Source organism: Ciona intestinalis, chromosome 6 (genome assembly GCF_000224145.3).
Source record: "Ciona intestinalis chromosome 6, KH, whole genome shotgun sequence".
Classification (NCBI taxonomy): Eukaryota; Metazoa; Chordata; class Ascidiacea; order Phlebobranchia; family Cionidae; genus Ciona; species Ciona intestinalis.
In genome coordinates, this window is record NC_020171.2 from 30,386 (window position 1) to 53,678 (window position 23,293).

General features: G+C 38.0%; 4 protein-coding genes across 4 annotated transcripts; 3 read left to right on the plus strand and 1 right to left on the minus strand.

Annotated features, from left to right (window-relative positions):
• The first annotated feature begins 389 nt into the window (after positions 1 to 389).
• Positions 390 to 4,604, plus strand: meta2 (META2 protein). Its single transcript, NM_001032605.1, is given in 8 exon segments — positions 390 to 448; positions 513 to 557; positions 647 to 769; positions 1,382 to 1,501; positions 1,714 to 2,119; positions 2,322 to 2,520; positions 2,811 to 2,955; positions 3,154 to 4,604. Coding segments are annotated over 8 exon segments (2,442 nt in total). The 5' UTR covers positions 390 to 396; the 3' UTR covers positions 4,506 to 4,604.
• Positions 4,605 to 8,195: 3,591 nt separating this feature from the next.
• On the plus strand, positions 8,196 to 11,833 carry LOC100180717. The gene is made up of 8 exons (XM_002130059.4): positions 8,196 to 8,288; positions 8,346 to 8,384; positions 8,473 to 8,601; positions 9,018 to 9,104; positions 9,231 to 9,534; positions 9,604 to 9,802; positions 9,914 to 10,055; positions 10,391 to 11,833. Exons 1-8 carry the CDS (start codon positions 8,216 to 8,218, stop codon positions 11,746 to 11,748), a joined length of 2,331 nt encoding a protein of 776 aa, XP_002130095.2. The 5' UTR covers positions 8,196 to 8,215; the 3' UTR covers positions 11,749 to 11,833.
• Positions 11,834 to 12,260: 427 nt separating this feature from the next.
• Positions 12,261 to 19,083, plus strand: LOC100180672. Its single transcript, XM_002124392.4, has 9 exons — positions 12,261 to 13,358; positions 13,478 to 13,525; positions 13,647 to 13,775; positions 14,343 to 14,468; positions 14,792 to 15,128; positions 16,251 to 16,452; positions 16,801 to 16,942; positions 17,291 to 17,376; positions 17,559 to 19,083. Exons 1-9 carry the CDS (start codon positions 13,301 to 13,303, stop codon positions 18,774 to 18,776), a joined length of 2,346 nt encoding a protein of 781 aa, XP_002124428.1. The 5' UTR covers positions 12,261 to 13,300; the 3' UTR covers positions 18,777 to 19,083.
• A 67-nt stretch (positions 19,084 to 19,150) lies between these two features.
• Positions 19,151 to 22,626, minus strand: LOC108949554. Its single transcript, XM_018812259.2, has 3 exons — positions 22,365 to 22,626; positions 21,017 to 21,089; positions 19,151 to 20,306 (listed from the first exon to the last, which is right to left on the minus strand). Exons 1-3 carry the CDS (start codon positions 22,524 to 22,526, stop codon positions 19,531 to 19,533), a joined length of 1,011 nt encoding a protein of 336 aa, XP_018667804.1. The 5' UTR covers positions 22,527 to 22,626; the 3' UTR covers positions 19,151 to 19,530.
• Positions 22,627 to 23,293: the final 667 nt, after the last annotated feature.

Consider the following 23,293-nt stretch of genomic DNA (forward strand, 5'->3'; position numbering starts at 1 on the left):
AGCATAAACGCAACCGTTACTTAGTAGTTCGCCTTTTTTGTTATTCCCCGAAAGAGAGATATTTTCTATAACCTACTGACGCGCCTTGTACTACCGGGCTCGGTGAAATTAAGAAGATTGTCTTTCTGAAAACCCCTGTGGGCATCGAGTGTATGGTACAATGTTCGCCGCCCCATCTATATAAAGGACCGCAACAGCTTTTGATTCAGTATATCTGTCGAATAGACAGAGAGCAAGCTAGAAGAACAGAACGGGCTGGAGGGCCTTATCCCGAAGAGAAAATTTCTGCTCGATAATGAATTGTTAGATGTAGCGCAGTATAGGCTGTATGATCATCTTTATTTACAAAAGACCTTTACGAATTGTATTGTAATTTTACAGAGTTAAGAGGTTATAATGAGGTTACTACTTTTAGGCTGCGTTTTCGTGCTTTCCGTGGCGTGTGCAGGTATGTTTTATCAATGCGGAGACAACTATTTTGCTGTTCTAAAACTAATAAGATCTTTCTATAGGTGCGCAAGACTGCAACGTCCATCAATTTACCATGTTCAATCAATGTAAGTATTATGTTTAAACAAAAATAATTGAATGCTCGTAATGATTTGCTATATGTTAAAGCATATCTTAATATTTCGTTTTTTTGCAGCGAACCCTGGCCCTCCTTGTTTAAAAGACCCATGTGCTGCCGACAGCGAAGATGTGGCCTTGGAAAATTGCACCCTATACGTTCATTGCATGTTGTACGACAATGCATGTTATGCTAAATATAGTAAGTTTTATATTATTTCGAGATAAATTTATATCGGCGAATACAAACGTAAACAAGTTTGAAATAGTATGTCGACTTCGGCGTTTTTAACCGCTTGCACGCTTGCACGCGGTATTATACACCCGATCTTAAAGAATCCGAGTACGCCGCAAATAACTTTGCGAACACCCATAACGTAAACAGAAATGGCTTGTTTGTCTGCTAGGTGTTGCGACCACGCTTATCTTCTTCCAATTAAATGCAAAAATATTTTTTACTTTAAGAGTGTTTTAAGAACTGTTGTTTTGTCGCTATATCCTGCCTTTTCGTTTAAAATATTTCTAAATCTTTGCTGCCGTAATTAAAGAGACAAATACAGTTATTAATATATAGTAGGGTGGGGGAAGATGGGACAACCTTTGTACATAATATCTAAATATTTTGATTGAGTACTTAACAATTAACAACGGTATGTGGGAATCGTGAGGATACGGTTTTATAATTCTTTGAATGTTTTTTGTTTACTATTACATGGGACGAAAAAATAAAACGAAAAGCTGTCCCATCTTTCCCCACCCTACTATATTATAGACGTATTGTATTGTTATAATGCCTAAACCACATTAATTGCAGAACCAGCACAAGAATACTCTGACTTGACTGGAATATTGGAAGTGATCTTAAGCCTCGGCAACGGAACTACAACCACCTCAACAAACACTGGTGATGGAGACGCCAGGCTTTACCCAATAGGTAAAACATAAACGTGCTAGCATATAGAAGCTTGAAGTAAGATAGGGAATGTTTGCATTCTTTTTTTTAGTAGCGTTGATAATTGTTAAAACACGACTCGGAAATGCTGAATATTTCGTGTTAATGTAACCCATCTTACGTCACCAAACTATAAGTTAGGTAATTTTCTGTTACGTTAAAAATATTACCGTTAATTGTTAAAATACTTGCAGGTGGTACAGGCGGTTTACCAAATACTGGCTTGCCCGGGGGCTTAGGTAGTTTACCTGGTGGTCTCGGTAGCTTTCCCGGCGCTAGTCAGTCTTTCCCAATTTGTACACCACCGGCAGTTTCGCCGGGTATTGGAGGTTTGCCTGGCCTTGGCGGACTCGGTGGACTAGGCGGTCTTGGTGGAGTTGGTGGGCTACCCGGTATGGGTGGAGTTGGAGGAATCGGTGGGATTGGCGGAATCGGTGGAATTGGCGGAATCGGCGGGATTGGCGGAATCGGTGGGATTGGCGGAATCGGTGGGATTGGATGTCCTTCTTCTTTTCCGGCAACATGCAATATTAATGCTCAATATCCAAGTTTGCTTCTACCTTTGTTAGAGGCACCAGTCAATATCCCATATTGCTTAAGGTGAGATAAATATAATATGATAATGTATGCAACTGTATGTAACTTCTTACTTTATCCTTGCGTGGCCGGAAAGCGACAGTCGTTGTAACACGGGCGTTTTGTTTCATACACCTCGTGCCAGCTTACGAGTTACCAAGTTTGTTACTGTGCTACCGCGCTGGTTAAGATAGTTTATCATATACTCACAAAATATCCCCAACAGAATACCATGCTCCACAAGCAATCCATGCCTTGAAAGAAATAGAAACGCTTGTCTCAACGTCCCTGGGTGTTATTTCGACATGGGTCTTCTTAATCTACGACAACGTTATGGCAATACCATTATGCCCGGTGTACCTGTATGCCATCTTGCAGTCAGAAACAAGAAGTTTCATCAATTGGTTGGCAACTACGTTCAAACGGTAAGTTGCAAAACGTATTGTATATAATGATCTTTCCTCTTTTAGCTGGAAGCGGTCATTTTTGACTTGGGCAAATCATTAAACAATTAGTAAAACATATTATACTCGCGTGGTGAAGAAAGAACAACTTTGTGGATTATTGTTTTTTTTTTCTTTACGAAACGTATCATGCACCCATACCACTATTATTTTAATTCGGTTACGACAATGCTAGCGTTCTTAAACCACCATGGCGACTGCTCGGCGATTTTCATTAGTTATTTTGCTTACCTCATTCAACTAATTCATAGAGTGGACGACAGTGGAATGGCATTTACACTCAATGTTTTCTTAACGAAAATCGAAACGAAATATACGCTCCATCACCCGGCTGCTATCAAATCAACGTTCTGAAGTACATGGGAGTTCACCCTCAGGTTGCAGCTTCTTGGCCAGGTATACAAAACGAAAATTAAATTAATGTAACTTATTTATCCTGTTGGGATAGAGTTTTCTATATATGTACCTTTTTGCGGCTAAATTTTGTTGGATTGCCCTGTGTGCAGCGTAAAACACATTACCATTATATTGACATGCCTATGATTTTTTCAATTGTAGGTTTATAAAAAAACTAATCTAACAAGTTTTAATTAGGTATGACAAACAACGATTGCTACCTGATCGACGGTTGTCCAATCAATGGAGTGTGTTACCGACCTGGTCAGCTCACAAGAGTCCAAGTAAGATCTGGAGAAGACGCAGCTCGTAATAATGCCCAAACTGGTTACAACTACTTCGGTCAACCGATGTGTCTTAACTACAATCCAACAACACCACAAGAACACTTGGACGGTTATCATCAATGCAGGCAAGCTGGTTGTGTGGTTGACCCATCAATTACTACGAACACGCTGAAGCAACAGCTTTACCAGATTGCATTAACTTTACCTATTCACCAACAAATACCTTTCTGGCGTGGTGTGTTGAATAACCAAATAAGAGCCGATAACTACAAGCAACACATGAATCCAAGCGGAGCTTGTCTGAACAATGTACAATCTCCAAACATCGCACCATTTTCACTCAATGTGGGCAAGCGGAGAAAGAGGAATATCTTCCAAAACCTTGCTGGTTCGCTTACTGGTTTGGGTGGTTTGACTAGCGGCCTTCCATCTTCGTTTTTCCCTGGAACTACACCACAGTGCCCGTACCAAAGTTATCAGGGCTTTTTAAAAGGAAGCATTGCCGGATGCTGTCAACGAAACTATTGCTACACCCCCAGGTCAAGCATCTTAAGGTCGGCTTCAGGAGTTGCCGCTTATCAGGCTGAGTGGGGAGAATACAGCGCGTGTACTGCCAGTTGTGGTGGTGGGACACGGAAGAGAAGCAGACCATGTGTGACCTACAGACACAACGACACTTGCGTACAAGGAGTGGCTGAAGAAACCCACCGATGCAATGTAGATGCTTGTCCTCAGTTTGGAAACTGGGGAGGGTATGGTAGTTGCTCTCTTACTTGTGGAGGTGGAACACAAACCAGAACCCGACCTTGCTTACCTGAAGGTAGCACCTGTCCAGATGACGCTCAAGGAGGAGCTTCTCAATCACGACCTTGCAACCAAATTGCATGCCCAACCTATTCTGCTTGGAGTGACTTTGGAGACTGTAGTGTTGCATGTGGCGTTGGAGAGAAAACACGGACAAGAACATGTACATCACCACCTGGAGCCGCACCATGTAGCGCAGCGTCTTTGATTTCCACAGAATCGTGCGCCGTTAGTTGTGGGACATGCCAGGAAACGGAAGGCCCGTGTCAAAGATTCAACGCATGTTACAAGGAGATTACAATGCAATGTGTGCCAGATGCAAATGGAGGAGCTTATTGTCCTAACTGTCCCAACCGTGTATCTAAAAGACGTTGCGTTCCAACTGATGGAAGCCTCAATGCCGCTTACTGCGGTTACTGCAATTGGCCACAAGTTACTTGTCTTCCTTTAACCCCATAAACACCTTCTTTGCTTTTCATACGTTTTCTGACCGTGTAGATTGAAAGGTAGTTACTCTTAAATTTTTACTTGAGAAAATAAAACAATGTAATATGCAAAGTTTTGTCAATAGTGAACACTCGTCAAAAGGCGGTTTAGTTAACAGGTGGATAAGAGGGTTTCACAAATACAGATAGACCAGATAAAAAAAGACGTTTCTAGGTTAATTATCAAAGAATGTAAGTTATACGTATAGAATGATAACAAGTTATACGCTCGTAAACGTTTAAAACGAAACACATGTATACACTGTATAACTAGAAACATAAGAAAACAACAATACCGCATGTTATTACAGAAAATATAAAATATTAGTATAGATATCTCTTGGGTTCCCTTAGTATTGTTTTGTCGTGGTATAAATAGCGCGAAAACCTGCTTTTAGGCCTGCTCATCCGCTCACGTCCAACTTGTGTGAAAATATATCTTGTCAACAATATTTCGCTATGAATACCGCTTATGGTAGTGCGGCGCTAGTGTGCCTATATACAAAATATCAAGTTCACATTGCGTTTGGCCGTATTTTAAACACACGGTTGCCACACATTTGTGGGCGTATGTGTCCTTGGGCAAGATACTTAACGACAATTGCTCCAACCCAGTGGTCACTAATGGGTTGTCCAAATTATCAGCCATACATAATAAAAAAAAAATCCCCCCCAAAAAAAAAAAAAAAAAATCCAAAAAAAAATAAAAAAAATATGTACTGTTGGTAAAATCGACGGTATGTTGCTGCATTGTTTGGTACTGCAAAGGATTGTTTATCTATTTTCCCGATTTCATAGCCTACGAAGACAAAATAGTTTTGAGGAACACACTTGCAAATTTTGACTTGCCTGCTTCGGCAGTATCTGGCACATAGTTACACTAAACGTTTTTATAACGATTGCGGACAGCGACGTTTATTCGCAGAACAATATTTGCAAGCGATTGAGTGGTTTCATTTGAAAGAACAACAAAATGCGTTATAGAAAGCATATTGGGCAAATTTGAAGGCTCAAAAGTATTTTTGAAATTAAAGTTTACGAGTATCGGGTCTTTTACTTGTCAACGTTACAATAAATGCTACAAAGTAATAAGGCATTGTGTATACCGGACACACAAACTTACTGCCCTCAATGTCCTACCATTAAACATCGATGAGTTTTAACCGATGGTATCCCAAATACGCATTTTGCCAGTAATGCCGTTCTTGTCCGGGCTTATATGATTCTGTTTATCCATAAAGAGCACGAAAGCGTTTACTGAGAAACGTCACAGCCTATATTGTTTTTGTGTGTTTGGGGCATGTACAAACAAAATTAATTGTCTTGAAAAATGTTTTTAACATCTTTAAAGTTACAAAACTAGCAAGCGGGCATGAGGCGTAGGAAACAGACCCTTTTTGTTATTAGCGCTATCGTTTCCATGTCACACTAGGTTAAGCAGGTGGCATTTTTTAGTCATTTGTTTTCATTTATGACTGACAATTTGGACAACTAGTGAGAGCGACCATATGTTTAGGTCAATGCCCGTGTCTTTCCATTACATGAATGGCACTACAAGAAGAAGTAGGAACACAATTTCCGCTAGGAGGCGATAACAAATTCGTTTCTCTATTTTGTGGGATCAGTTATTTTTACGGTTTACAAACATAAGATTTAAACTACTAACCCCCAATCCCTAACTCATGCTAATCACACAAAAAAATAACTTAAAAAAAGTATTCCAAAATGTGCGGGACTCGAACCCGCTTACGTTATGGATCTAAGGCTATGATAAGATAACCAAAAATACTTCGAAATTATAACATTACATTACAGGTAGTTGTTACAAGACGGTGTACTGCAGACCACATATGTCTAATAACTAGCCCAAATTTAAGGTACAATACACTAAACTACAGCTATATATTAAATACTAATACGAACAACCGCAAGTAACTTGGTTAATATATAATAGATTACTAGAATGCTTACAATTTAACTTGTTACGTCATAATCGATGGGCAATTTGTTTCTTTAATCAGCTGAAGAAAAACATGAGATTAAGTTTAAACGTATTATAAAATATATTGGTTGAAATAGTTTTGTAACCACAATATTAATACGGTCCAGGCAACGTTTATCGCATTTTACTATAACGCTTTAAAATTAAATAAATGTTATGCATGGGAAACTTCAAAACAGAAATGAATCTCAACCTAGAGTCAACAGCACTTTCTAGAATTTTCGAATAAAAGGAAGTACAGTTTAAAGTTTATTGTTTGGTTTAAGTCTTAGCACGTTTTTAAAACAACAATTTTGGGGGAAAAATAATTAAAAATTGCCACCAGGAAACCCGAAATTTTATTGCCTTTTTTAAATGGCATTCGTTTAGAGTAAACTTTAGCCTTGTTTACGGCAAGTTTATATATAATACATTACAGTTGGTTATTGCAAAATTTAACTGTAAATATTTTCCGCAAGCAGGACCTATTTTAAGCAGAAATATGCCCCAAGGTTGGAAATTTCATGGAGTGCAAACTCGTACCAACATCGTAGGTACAAGCACCTACGCGATCTGCCACGCTTGTACTGACGCAACCAAATTTTGTTTTTCTTGCCCAAATATAGTTTATTTTGCCACGGATGACTAATAGGATGCGGCATTAAATATGACATGTATATTGCTAGTACCTGCCCAGTGTTGCACAGATTAAATTTGGTGGCATAAGTAATACGGGTATTCCCTTCACAAGTTAAACATCAAATAGTCATCTGACAACTAAAAATTGAGAATTTTAAACTTTAAATTTCACAAATAAAAATTCACATTAATACCTGCAATTTAAACCCGTCAAAATAAAGAAATATATTATGAGGTAAAGCCCATCAGTATAGGAAAATAAGTTATAAGGAACATAGGTGTTGTCAGCCGAATTGACGTGGTAACCAATTATGAAAAATCCTGGCATAGGTAATACAAGCAATGCAACATTGGGATACATTATTTTTTTTCTATACTTTATTTGATAAGATGCAAACACGCATGCAGCAACTCAGAGATGTCTATATATGTAGGGTGGGGGAAGATGGGACACCTTTAACACATACTATCCTGATCGAGTTTTAAACAACTAACACAACTTTTGATGGATGTCGTAAGGATGCGGTTTCACAATTCTTTGAATATGTTTTGTTTACTACAAAATCGGACGAGAAAAGAGAATGAAAAGGTGTCCCATCTCCCCCCATCCCACTATATCAAGTATATTCTACAAAGAAACTGCACAGTACAATATACAGACAGAGTCATTGGTAATGATTCGGCAATCCAGGTAATTATTCGCTTTGTTTTTCTGTTTTAATTGCCTACGGCGGGAAAAACTAGAATTGTTAAAATAAGCAATTTTGGTAAAACCTGTGGTATTGAGTGTCTGGTACTGTAGCCCAAATTTGTGTATATAAGGGAACCATCCGCCACGTTTGTTGCAGAGAGATATTTGCCAGCGACGGGTTTGCTATATCAGTTGGACGAAGGCGGGCACTGTGTACATTTATGCCTAAAGACTATCTGCTAATAAAGAAATGCTAATTTTTGTCGAATCTGTTGCAGTTTTGTGCATATATGCATAAACGCTAGCACGGCTGGATGTATGTCTTTTTATTTTGCACATTGGTGCTAAATACAAAAATGATCAATTTTGTTCTATGTTTACAGTGTTTAAAATGGTTAATGTTCTAGTTTTGTGTGTTGTTCTTGGTGCCTTTGTGACGTTTTCAGGTATGACTTGTATGAGGAGCTTTCGATACAGATTGTAATATTCTTTATATATTTTAGATTCTTGTAACGTCAATGATTTCAATCAATTCAATCAATGTAAGTTAGAATCTGTTTATGTCAAAGTTATTCCTGTTTTCGAAGGTCCAAAAATGTGAGCAAAATTATTTGTTTTTTATTTCTACAGCAAATCCTGGCCCTTTCGTGGCCTGTTTAAAGGACCCGTGTGCTGCCGACAGTGAAGATGTGGCTTTGGTCAATTGCACCCTATACGCTCATTGCATCTTGCATGAAAATCAATGCTACGCAAAGTACAGTAAGTTGAATCTTTCATTAATATTATCCTATGTGGAACAAGCACATTGCGTATACAAACGGCAAACGTAGCCCGAAGCAGCTTATCTACGTGTTTTCTTGTATAGTCGGGTGGAAAAGATTGGAAGCATTTTCATTTTACTTACTCGTCCAATTTGGCAGTGAAAAATACTATTTAAACAAATATAAACCATAACATCACGAATCCGATACCCCTTTTTAATTGTTAAAAACACTATCACGATACTTGGAAAATTATTTGCTGTAGGTGTCCCGTCTTCCTCAACCCTACTCTATATATTATTCTATAATCTTTAAAAAATGCGTTTTTGGGGGGGCAAAAGAGGTATTTTATACACACACACACACACACATATATATTCTGATCTATCTTACAATGTCGTATTTATTTTATAGGAACGGAAGCGGAATATTCTCCCATGACGGGAATACTTGAATTAGTACCCAATAACGGATCGCTCGATGAAAGGTTTTTTCAACTAGGTCGGCATTTGAAATTTCTTCAAAAAAGAATTAGTATCTTTTCTTCTATATATAGGCTTATAAAAAATTATATAAACAGACACTAATACAATATACGAAAAACATAAACTAACATAATATTTGCAGGGGGATTAGGAGGAGGTTTCACAGGCACTGGCTGTTTACCGGCTGGATTACCCGGTGGATTATCAAACCTGCCAAGATGTCCTGTACCGTGTACTGGCTTACCAACAAATCACCCTGGACTCGGAGGACTCGGAGGACTCGGCGGACTTGCGGGACATGGCGGCAATGCTGGCGGACATGGCGTATTGCCTTTTCCACCACGATGTCCATCCACTTTCCCTGCCACATGTAACATTAATGCATACCAGCCCAATTTGCTTTTACCATTGCTGAACCCACTAGTAAACGTCCCTTATTGCTTGAGGTAAGATTTATATGATGTTTAATGATAGTGATTCAGTCATTTGGTTTACTATTTATGTACATTCGACAGAATACCGTGTTCTTCAAGCAATCCATGTCTTGAAAGAAATAGAAACGCTTGCATCAATGTCCCTGGGTGTTATTTCGATATGGGTTTGGCCAATCTGCGACAACGTTATGGCAATCACATTATGCCCGGTGTGCCAGTATGCCATCTTGCAATCAGAAACAGAAAGTTTCACCAATTGGTTAGCAGCTACCTTCAAACGGTAAGTAGAAAAGGTTTGACACAAGGCATTATATTAGTTGTTGGATATAGCATAAGACCTGTCATTTCTCTAAGTAATTTGCATTCTGTTTAATAGTTCTGTTACTTGCAGAGTGGGCGACCATGGAATGGAATTTACACTAAATGTTTCATAAACGAAAACCGAAACCACATTTATGCTCCATCTCCAGGCTGCTATCAAATCCACGTGCTTAAATATATTGGCGTTCAACCTACACTTGCTGGATGGCCAGGTAGTTTAAACTATTATGAAGCTTTAAAACCAAACACATGAACCTACCTTTACCTTACGATTGTAAATATTTAAATAACGATCACAAAGGTGTCAATTTTCCGGTTACATTTTAAGAACAGTGTATTCTATTATACCTGGGTGAGGTTCTGCAGACTGGCTCGTCATGGGACCTGGCTAAGCCATGGGGTTGGAGCCAGAATTGGTCCAATAACTTAATCAAAAGAATATATACTGGTTTATAACTTTAGTCGCTGTTATACAGTTGTTCATCTTAAAACACCTACGAGCCGAACCACAATATCTTATTATTTGACGTTTGTAACATTATACTAGGTATCACAAACAATGAATGCTACCTGATCGACGGGTGTCCAATAGATGGAGTGTGTTATCGACCCGGGCAGCTCACTAGAGTCCAAGTGAGATCTGGAGAAGACACAGCTCGGCATAATGTCCAAACTGGGCACAACTACTTCGGTCAACCTAGGTGTCTTAACTACAATCCAACAACACCACAAGAATACTTGGACGGTTATCATCAATGCAGACAAGCTGGTTGTGTGGTTGACCCATCAATCACTCCAAATGTACTCAAACAAAAACTTTATCAGTTTGCTTTAACTTTACCTGTTCTCCAACAAATACCTTTCTGGCGTGGTGTGTTAAGCGGCCAAATAAGAGCTGACAACTACAGACAGCATACGAGACAAAGTGCTTGTCCAAACATTGTGCAACCGACAATCATTGCACCATATTCGCTTAACCTACAGGGAAGAAATTATATCCCCTTGCCTAACCCCTCGGTCTCACCCCTGAACACACAGCTACCCTTCAGTGTGGGTAATCCTATCAACTTGCATAATCTGTTAAACCCAGGAATTATACGGCCACAGTGTCCTTACCAAAGTTTTCAGAACTTGTTAACAGGAAGCACTGCCGGATGCTGTCAGAGAAACCTTTGCTACACCCCCAGGTCAAGCATCTTAAGGTCGGCTTCAGGAGTTGCCGCTTATCAGGCTGAGTGGGGAGAATACAGCGCGTGTACTGTCAGTTGTGGTGGTGGGACACGGAAGAGAAGCAGACCATGTGTGACCTACAGACACAACGACACATGCGTACAAGGATTGGCTGAAGAAACTCACCGATGCAATGTAGGTGCTTGTCCTCAGTTTGGAAACTGGGGAGGGTTTGGTAGTTGCTCTGTTACTTGTGGAGGTGGAACACAAACCAGAACCCGACCTTGCTTACCTGAAGGTAGCACCTGTTCAGATGACGCTCAAGGTGGAGCTTCTCAATCACGACTTTGCAACCAAATTGCATGCCCAACCTATTCTGCTTGGAGTCAGTGGGGAGATTGCAATGTTCAATGCGGCGTTGGGGAGAAAACACGGACACGAACATGTACATCACCACCTGGAGCCGCTCCCTGCAACTCAGCGCTTCTGATTTCAACAGAATCGTGTGCAACAAGTTGTGGGACGTGTCAACGAACGGAAGGCGCATGTCAACCATATAACAAATGCTACAAGGAAATCACAACACGATGCGTACCAGATGCCCAAGGAGGAGCTTACTGTCCTAACTGTCCTAACCATACCGTTAAAGTACGATGTGTCCCAACCATTGGTTGGAATGATTACTGCAGGCATTGCCATAATGCCTTAGTTCAGTGTCTTCCTTTAAGCCCATGAACAACGCAAGCATTTATCACCTGAATAGTTTATTGTTTCAATGAACTTTTGACATGTTTAATTCAAATAAACGCATTTTAAACTATGTAGATTGTAGTTGTTTTACTTAGGCAGCAACAACGGCCACAATATGAAGATGAAAATACGAGGTTATTTGAATTGTTCAAGACGGTACTATAAATATGCTTTTCAGACACATTTCCCATAATCGATTTTCAAAAAGCATATTAAAGCACAAATATCCAATCTATGAACATATAGTAGGGTGGGGGGAGACGGGACACCTTTAGCACAAAACATTTAAATATCCAGATCGTGTTTTAAACAGTTAGCAACGGTCTATAGGAGTCGTGAAAATATGGTTATATAATTCTTTGAATGTTCTTCGTTTAATACCAAATAGAACGACAAAATAGAATAAAACGTATTTCATGTTCCACTCTATCACTAGAGTGGGCAAAGATGGGACACTTTTCATTCTATTTTCTCTGATAGAAAGTTTATGGTGGTGCCCATCTGAACGTTAATTTTTGTTAAGAGTCGTGGTCTGACCCATCCCGACAGTAACAGCTTTGTGACAAGACATTAACTTTCGGCGGTTAGGACGACGTTACATCGTATTACGAAAAGCACCAGGCTACAAAAAAACGTGAGGACAGCAAGAGCTCCTACTGTCCCCCACCAACACTAAAAATATTTATTTTATAGCATAAAGCATATGTGCGAAAGCGAAAACTTGATTACGATAAAAATTGGCGTCAGTTCGCCAAACGGACGTTTGGGTAAACTATAAATATCAATAAATCTGTGCTTAAAACATAGTCAAACGCTATCCTAACTTTTGTAACTATTTCCGTTGATTCAGGTTACTGCAAAAACACATATATACCAAATTAATTTTAATTGAACAACATAAGTGTCTATTACAACCGCAAAAAAATCGTCTAAGTGCTTTCGAAGTAGGAATTTTAATAATTACAGCAAGCAAAGTGTTTCCAGGTTTAGGAATTTTTTTCACCTGGAGGTAAAAAACTTTTTGCGGTTTGTAAAATCTTAACAAACACTCTTACAAAAGCATCGAAATAGGCACGCATAACTGCGAGATTACAAAATTACGCTGTTTTTTTAATATTTCAGCCAAAATCTATGCAGGAAAACGAATAGTTATGTTTATTGTATCAGTTTCTGTGAGGTAAGGAATTTTGCTGACGAAAATATTAAGTTATTTATGTCACAATTCTGATTCCTACATGACTCGCTCAATGACGTGCGATCGGTACCTGCGTACGCAAAGGGTCGTTTCGCCTAACACCTCGGTCGCAATATTAGCGCATATACACCTGAGGGCATGAAAACCAGTACCTCGCACTTTCATTTTGGGTATAAATAGATAACTTTCTCACAAGGCTAAATTTAAGCTAAACGGGTTATAACGTTTGCAATCTATAAATTTGTGTGCAAAATCCCGAGACAAGCAGTTTCAGCTATTTATGAGAATTTGGTTCAGTACTTCATGTTTATTTGAGAATTAATTCATATTATTTGCTCTAGCATGAATAAGGCAAGCTTTGCAACGTTGTTGCTTTTTGTCATCATTTTAAATATCCAAGGTATGTAATCAATAATATCTAACAATAATACTTTTTCTCTATATCATAATGTTAGCCATTCAACCACTTTTCCAGAGTAGTGAGAATTCAAAACAATTAATAAATTATGATTTTTGCAGATACAAACGGACAATGCAGTCTATCGGAATTCGTCGTGTTCGATCCAGGTAATTTTTTTCGAAACAGAAAACAAAACATTTTTTCTACAGTAGCAAGTTACTTTATTAATGTTTTCTGACTTCGTACCGCTTTAAAATTTCCTAAATACTTGAAACGTTTGTTTTGCAGAAAGCCCTGGTCCGTACATTTCATGTTTGAACGACCCATGCAATGAAATAAGCGCAGAAGTTTCGGTCGGTGAATGCGCGACAAAATCTCACTGTATTGTTCACGACAATAAGTGCTATGCGAAAAAACGTAAGTCAACGATCAAATACGCATATTCACATATATTTGGGTTCTAAACTCAAGTAAAATACATAGCGCCAGATTACTGTTCAAGTTTAGTACCATTTTTTGATTTTAATTGCAAATGCCGTAGAGCAGCTATTGCTGGAGCTGTAACACTATATTTACATGTACAGTTGAGTGGGGTAAGATTGGACATGTTTTTTATTGTCTTTTTCTCGACCCATTTGGTAGTAACCAAACAATACTTACAGAATGATACAACCATAACTATACGGGACCCTTGTTAATTGTTTAAAACATGATCAGAAAATATGGAATTTAGAAGCCAACGTTATCTTACACTAATGCATAGCAAAAGGAATAATAAAACAATAAGTTAAACCAAACAAAAATTAGTGGACCCGTGTTATAACGAGTGTCGTTTTCCGGCGACGTGAGGGTAAAGCAACTCATTCATTCATTCATTCATTTATTCATTTTTTCATTCATTTATTTATTTTTTTATTCATTCATTTATTCATTCATTCATTCATTCATTCATTCATTCATTCATATATATTGTGTTTACTGCAGGAGTTGTACAAGTAGTTGGAGACAACTTTGGATTATCTGAAGTCCTTCAAAGTATAAACTCAACAAACTCAACCGCACCAACAACAGCAATACCAGATAATACAGACGAAAGGCTTTTTCCACTTGGTAAGTTTATTGTGTTTGTCAATTTGAACAACCTAATAATTGATGTTTGGTTTAATTGAAAAACGATTGAATGCAACCTATTTTTCTCATGCCGCGGGACAACGAAAGTCATTATACCACGGGTGTTCTGTTTCATAGGCCCCGCATACGAGTTTAGACGTTTATTTCTGGAGGTTTTCATTTATTCAGTGTTTAGCTAACGTTATAAATAGTGCAACAAATTTTTCAAAACATAATACTTATTGGTGCCACGCTTGAATATGATCTTCCTTATCGTTTTCAAAGAAATAAATAACAACTAATAATTTGTTATGCTCAATCAGGTGGTCTAGGTTCGTTACCCGGCCAAGGGGGAACCGGTTTAACCGGCTTACCCAGCTTAAACAATTTGCCAGGCGGCCTTGGAAGTGGTTTACCCGGAGGTTTACCTGGAGGTCTTCCAGGTGGTTTACCTGGCGGTCTTGGAGGCGGCTTGACTGGTGGATTGCCTGGTCTTGGTGGCGGTCTACCTGGAGTGCCAGGTGTCGGTTTACCTGCTGTTATACCAGGTTTACCAACTCTATGTCAATCGTCGTTCCCAGCCACATGTGGAATAAACGCACAGTCTCCTAATTTAGTTCAACTAATGGAGTCCCCTGTCAATATTCCCTACTGCTTAAGGTAAAGGCTAATATTGGCTCTTATAGTAAAGTGGGGTAGGTAGGAAACGTTAGCACCTAAAACTTATTTCACTGAGTTTTTAACAATTAACAGCGCTCTTTTATGGACGACCGGCAACGGTTATGTTATTCTGTAATTGTTATTTTGTTTACTATACCAAACAACACGGGCGTTGAAAATTTTTAATAATGTTCCGTGTGATAACGGTGGTTTGGTCCGGGGCGCTGCTGCTTTAACGGCCAATCGCGGGATTGACTGCTGTAGTCTGCTGGAAACTGCACTGAATACGACTTAACTATAAAAACATGTAATTCAATAAAAACTGCATAAAAACGAATGATGTAAAAATATACACTAAACTGTTACACAACACCTTTTGTACCACGTAAACCAGATGCAGATGTCACTTAACGATTCAATACTATCACTTTTTACAACAGATCGCTCACAACAATATAACGTTTTCCAACAAAACAATAAAACAACATTTCGTCAACTTGGTATAACGAGAACTGCCCGATCAACCCTAATCTAGAAATAGGAAAAGCGCGCAAAGCGCGACACGTGACAAGCTGCAATTAGACTAACGGCAATAACGGCAACCAATGAACACGCAGTAACGTTAAAACAAGTGCGGGAAACCAGTCGTGCATGAATAACAGTGATAAGAAAAGCACTACTAGGTCAAAAAGTGATAAGAAAAACACAAAAGGACACAAAAAGTGCAAAGAAACACTTTAAAACTGAACTAACATACAATGCAAATATTACCTAAACCCACGACATTACAATAACACGACTCAAATATGTGGGAAATTATGTTCTGAAGGCATTTCATCTTTCCGCCCAAACTACTATACACCGCATACAGTAGGGTGGTAGAGGATGGGACACCTCTTCATTTCGTTTTCTCGTCCCATTTAGAAGTAAACAAAAAAAAAAATAAAAGAAATATAAAACTATATCCTCACAACTCACATGGGGCGTTTTTAATTGTTTAAAACATAATTAAGGATATTTGGATATTACGTGTTAAAGGTGTTCCCTCTTTCCCACCCTATTATATAATAACTCATACTTAATTGGAACATTTGGGATCTAAATTGTTTACATTACTTCTAGAATCCCTTGTTCAACTAGCAACCCAAGTTTAGAAAGCAACAGATTTTCTTGCACCAGCGTCCCTGGGTGCTATTTTGACTTAGGTCTTTACAATCTAAGACGACAGTACGGCCCCCATCGTATTATGCCTGGTGTACCAGTCTGTCATCTTGCAATTAGGAACAAAAAGTTCCAACTGCTGGCAAATAACTACGTACAAACCGTAAGTATTAGAAAAATAAATTAGTCTTATAAATTTTTAGTTGTATAGTTATGTGGGGTAAGATGGGTTACTGTTAGCAGAAATATCCTATATATTTTCGGATCGTGTTATAAACAAAATAACGCTCTTTTAGAGTCGTGGGGATACGGGATATATGGGGATAAATTTCTGTAAATATTTTTTGTTTGTTTTTTAATTAGGGGTTTAAGAGAATGAAAATGTTCCATCCTATCTTCTTATGCTACCCTACTATATGACTAAAATCATGTAAAATTTGCTTAATATAGTGAATATGCTATTTAAGTAACATCTTACTCCTTAACCTATTATAATTAAACTTCTTCCTAGAGCCGTAAACCATGGATAGGTGTATACACCCAATGCTTTATCAACGAAAATAGAAATGAGATATATTCTCTGGCTTCAGGCTGTTATCAAATCACGCTGATGAAATACACGGGATTGACTCCAAGAATTGCTGGCTGGGAAGGTAAATAATTGTTTTAAATTTCCCATTCTTTTTATAACATGAACAAAACGTTGTTTTTTTTTATATTACAAGATATTTTAAAAGTGTTGCTTCTCGGATGGTTCTAAAGTTTTATTTTTTGTTTTGCTTTACCTTATCTGAGCCATTCTGTAGCATGAAACGCAACAGTTCATTTTTGTTCATAAAAATCTCACAAATGTGTATATGAGATATCTATAATATTAAACATTTTAGACGTTGAATTATATAATAACAGTTTAAAGCGTTTGTGTTTTCTTTAAAGAATTCGGTTTTCAAACAGATCTTCATACGATATATTATGTTTCTCATTGTTAATGATTATTTTAGGTATTACATCTGGAGAATGTTATTTGATTGGTGGCTGTCCCATGGAAGGGGGGTGTTTTCAAGCTGCACAATTACACAGTGCCCAAGTAAGTTGTATGGCATTGGGTTACAGTACTGCGAGCGTTCACTTATAGCCAGATATCAGATATGACAACAGTATTATATGATTACTGAAGTTGTATCTAATCCTACAACGCTGACTAAATGGACTTTATTTATAGTAGAATATGTATATAGTAGCTAAAATTATTGAATTACAATTACGCAGGTTCGTGCCGCAGAAGACACATCCCGTCAAAATGCTCTGACTGCATACAACTATTTCGGCCAGCCGAAGTGCCTTAACTACAATCCAACAACACCGCAAGAATACTTGGACGGTTATCATCAATGTAGACAAGCTGGTTGTGTGGTTGACCCATCAATTACTACGAATGTACTTAAGCAACAGCTTTATCAGATTGCATTAACTTTACCTACTCACCAACAAATACCTTTCTGGCGTGGTGTGTTAAGTGGCCAAATAAGAGCTGACAACTACAAGCAGCATATAGGACCAAGCGCTTGTTCGAACTTGGTCAATCCAGTTGTAAATGTACCAACACCAATCGCACCTTTTTCTTTGGAAATGAGAACCAATCTGGGTTTACCTCTTGGCGGTCTCTTACCTGTCACGACACCACAATGTCCCTTCCAGAGTTATCAAGGTCTTTTAACTGGAAGTATCACCGGTTGCTGCCAGCACAACAAATGCTATATCCCAAGAACGGCCATTTTAAGATCGGCTTCAGGTGTTGCAGCATACCGTACTGAGTGGGGAGAATTCTCAGCTTGTACTGTCAGCTGTGGTGGCGGGACACGAAAAAGAAGCAGACCATGTGTGAAATTTAATCAAAATGACACTTGCGATTATCAAGCTGAAGAAGCCCACAGATGCAATGTAGATGCTTGTCCTCAGTTTGGAAACTGGGGAGGGTATGGTAGTTGCTCTGTTACTTGTGGAGGTGGAACACAAACCAGAACCCGACCTTGCTTACCTGAAGGTAGCACCTGTTCAGATGACGCTCAAGGAGGAGATTCTCAATCGCGACCTTGCAACCAAATGCCATGTCCGGTATATTCTGAATGGGGTAATTTTGGAGACTGCAGTGCTCATTGCGGAATTGGACAGAAAAATCGAACAAGAACATGCTCTGTTCTGCCAGGAGGCACAGCATGCCCAGTAAATTCCATAATAGACATACAGCCATGTGAAGTGTTTTGCGGAACTTGCGAAGACTCGCTTGGTTCTTGTCAGTCATTTCCCAGTTGCTACCAGACCCGGTCAAAAGTTTGTCAACCAGACGAACATGGCGGAGCTCATTGCAGCGATTGTGATGCAAGACAAACATACCAGCGTTGCAGTTCATCAAATAACGACTTATGTGTGTATTGTACGAGCGTGTTTGCATTCTTGTACCAGTGCTCTCCCTTGCCACCGCAGTAGTGTATTGGAATAGTATAGTAGGATGGGGGAAGACGGGACACCTTCGGCGCATAATATCCGAATATTCAGATCGTGTTTTAAACAATTAACAACGGTCTATGGGAGTCTTGAGCGTAAAGTTTTATAATTCTCCGAAAGTTCCTTGTTTACTACCACATTGGACGAGAAAGTAGAGTTAAAATGTGTCCCAACTTCCCCCACCCTATTATATGTATAAATGTAAACTTATTGCCCACGACTAGTACGTTGTTATTTATTTATGTATAATACAATGACACACACTTTGTGTAGCAGGTTAGGGCTAGACGAGTCATGTTTTACTTTTTTCTCGTCACATTTGACCGAACTATATATTATGATTGAGAAATGTTTAGAAAATAACGGTTTCCATCTTACCCCGCAGTAATTCAGGAATTTAAACATTATTAATACATTATACATATAGCAAATATACAGTGATAATACAGAAAACTGGTGTGTAACATTGAACACGAATGACTGAATATTGCTGTTGTTTAAACACCTTACATATAAGCAGAAGAATGAGCACCATGAGGTAAGATGGGACATGCTTTAACTCTCTTTTTTCGTTCTGTTCCGCAGTAAACAAAGAATATTTACAGAAATAAATAACCGTAGCCCCGCGACTTTATAAGAGCGTTGTGAATTGTTAAAAACCGAACCATAAAATATGGGTTTTAGATGTTTGATGCTGTCCCATCTTACCCCACAGTACTACATATAGGGTCGATTTTTACTTCTTTGTAGCAGCTTTTTCCTGAAGTTCAAAACTGTCCGTACTTGTTGGAATATAGGGAGGGTGCGTTTTTCGTGTCAAATTATTCCGGTTTTGGATTTGCGCCGGTGCGCGTGCGTGTTGCGGTCTATTTCTGGGGTAAGAGTGTCTCATTGAACCTGGTTGCCAGCCGTCTGTTGGTTTCGCTGTCTGCTCCGTCATTTGCAGGTTTCTAACACTTAGAATAGTCGACGAAAGTTGGGGCTTCTCCAGCGACGGTGTTGGGGGTGTGGGGGCTAAAAACCGTGGCGTTGCAGTTGCTTCATTTGTTTGCGAAACTGGCTTTCGCTGTTTCATATTACACGAAGAACTCGCTCGATTTGGAAAGTTATTTGAGCGATCAAGTTTAGGAGCACAGGGCTGTAAAGTTATATTACGTTGCTGTAACAGCATTGGATTAGGTATTTGAGCATTCGGGGCGGGCGGTACTTTTAAACCGCTTAATTTGTCCACGCCTATCATACACGTTGAAACTGATTTTCGTTTATCGGAAAATTTATTCGACTCAGTTAATGCAATTTCCCCTAAGCTTTGATCCTCGCTTGTCGGGACACCTAATTTATTCGGTGACGTCACAGATTTGACGTACTGATGACGTATAGGGGGCAGTCGTCTCCCAGTCGAAGCTGGCCTCCCTGCTGGGGGTATTTCTATTAAGCTCCTTTCAGGAAAACCAGGTGTTCTTGATCGAACCCGTTTATCACAAGCTGTTTTCTTCAAGGATGTGCTATCGTCTGTGACACATATACCCAAATATACTTTGTGGAAGCATGTTAAATATCATTTAGACTGCTAACGAGAATGATTGCAAAACTGTAATACAGTAGGTTGGGAAAGAAGCTCCAATAATCATTCTGTTTTCTTGGCCCATTTTAAATAAACGATCTCACACTTTACGTGTATTTTTAAATGGATGGAATTTGCGTAAAACTAAATAAAAAAAAGTTGTGTGGTTTTTGCTGTTTTGATAGTTCTATTAATTTAAAAAAAGAAAGTTACATTTAATAAAGAGAAGAATCGATTAAACCTGTTTAAAATCATAAATATAGTAGGGTGGGGTAAGATGGGACACATTTTTCATCTCTTTTTGTGTCCCATTTGGTAGTAAAACAAAAATAACGACATAGTTATTTAACCGTACCCAGCGACTGTAAATGAGCGTTGTTAATTATTTATTTAAATTACGGTCCGGAAGTTGGGAATTTAGTTGCTAACGGTATATCCTATATCTTACCCCAAAGTACTATATTATGATTTCGGAACTTTTATGGTGTGGTGGGGTAAGATGGGACAACTTTTTAAAGAAACATAAAGCTATCATACACCGTTGTTAGTTGTTTAAAACACAGTAGATTTTTTCAGATTTTATGTGCTAAAGCTGTCCCGTCTTCCCCCATCCTACTGTATATATAAATTTTACCTGTTAAGTATATATAAATTTTACCTGTTAAGTGAAGATCTAGGCTTGGAATGCCATCTGATCTCTCGTGTGTCGTAGATTTGATTCGAGAAGCCATCTGGATAATATTTAAAATACTTAATAAAACTGAAGTACTGCCATAGGATCTGAATTAACCCAAACTCTAGTATTTGCCCTTGGTTTTTCAAGTAGGGTTGTTTTGAATAGGCCAAAGTCGGTTTAAACTGAATTTCAATTATACATGAGTGCTTTTGTGACGTCAAAGGCACTGCGGGTCTAGCCTGTATCTATTTCTAAAATTGGCTTTTTAATTATTTATGATTGGGGTAGCGGTAACGTCGGGCTAACTGTACAAAATACAGCGTAAACATCGCCTGTCGACGTGACTATACCTGCTAATTTAGAAAACATAGTTACCAAGCATGTTTCTATATTTGAAACTTGAACANTGCGTTCAAATACAAAGAAAAGTATCTATTTTTAACATTAAACTGACAACTGACCATACTTGCAATGTATTTAGAACTACTTTTTACTTAGATTAAATGATGAAATGTCTAAACTCACAATTGCTATAGCAATATGATAAAATAGGGTGGGGTAAGATAGGACATGTTTTTATTCATGTTTTTCATTCTATTTGGTCGTAAAACAAAACATTTTCCAATTTTCGTAGCTGTAGCCTCGTCAAGACTTAAAAAGACCGTTGTAAGTTAATAAAAAATACGAACAGAAAATAAGGAATATAGCTTCTGTAACGATATCCTATCTTACCCCACAGTACTATATTTAAGAAACAAAAGGTAATATTTAATAATGTTTTTCTTAAATGGACAATTTCGATTGACAAATAATCAAAGAGTTGTTCAATTCACTCGTTAGGTAGAATTACACATCTTTATCGTTAAGCACTATCGAACGTTATTGATTATTGTCATAATTGTATTGTAACTTCCATTTCAGATTGCTAAAACTTTCAATTTAGATTGATTATACTATGTGTATAAAGACTACAAATGGGTTATTTTGGCCCATATAGTTTAATAGAGTGGGGGAAGACGGGACAGCTTTAGCACATAATATCAAAATATCCCTATAACGGTCCAGCATAGAAATCATAAGGTTGTGGTTTTATAATTCCTTGAATGTTCTTTGTTTACTACCAAATGGGACGAGACAATGGAATTTACAAATGTCCTGTCTTTCCCACCCTACTATAAACACAAAGCCAATGTATTTCCTACAAGCCATACACATATGTTTGTCAGGTTATCAATAATTTAGTTTTATAACCTTGCTATTACAAAAAAATACATTTTTCTACCAAAAGTTAAAAGCCTATGCTAGAATTTTGGTTTAGGCAACGACTTACATTTCGATTTTTTTCAATTGATAAATTCGTCAGATCGCATGTCATAATTTCTTTCGGTGCACGACCTTTTAAATTAGAGTTGTTCTGCTTGGCGCAAATACCTCGGTCCAACTTATTGCTTCTGTTAAGAAGTCTCTCACGATGGACTTCAACACTAGCCATATTTTGTAACAGGTATTTTATTGATGGTCAGTAAGTTATTATACTAGTATACTTCTTACGACTTCTGACTTCTGCTTTTCGACTTCTGTTTAGTATTTTTAAATATATAGTACACTAGGGGAAGATGGGACACCTTTTTATTCATTTTTTGTCCCATTTATTATTAACAAAGAACATTTAAAGTATTATAAAACTGCATCCTCACGACTCCCATAGACCGTTGTTGATTTTTTTAAAACACGAGCAGAATATGATGTGCTAAAGGTGTATAGCATCTTCCCCCACTACTATATGACAATGCTACAAACGAAAGTTAGGATTTTAAATTTATAAAATATTCTTGTTTCTAAACACTCTTTTGCAAACACCTATATGTGTTAATTTATCTGCCCAATATTATGTATTTTACGAACACTATCACTATAATAAACAAATGCCTGATACTGTTCAATATAAACAGCTCGTTTGTCTGCTAGGTGAAGCGGTCACGCTTATTTTCTTTTAATTAAATGTAAATATGTTTTTAACTGTAAGCGTGTTTTAACAACTGTTGTTTTGTCGCTTTTACCTTTCTTTTGGTTTAAAATATTTCTAAATCTTTGCTGCCATAAATAACAAATAAAGATATTAATATTATAAATATCTATCCATGGATATAATTAATACACTGCATTTACTGAAGCACTGTTGCTCTACAGATCTAACTCGTCCAATTGGACGTCTGCACAGTATATGTCAATCTAAAGAGTGCTGTCGTCCAGCGAAAA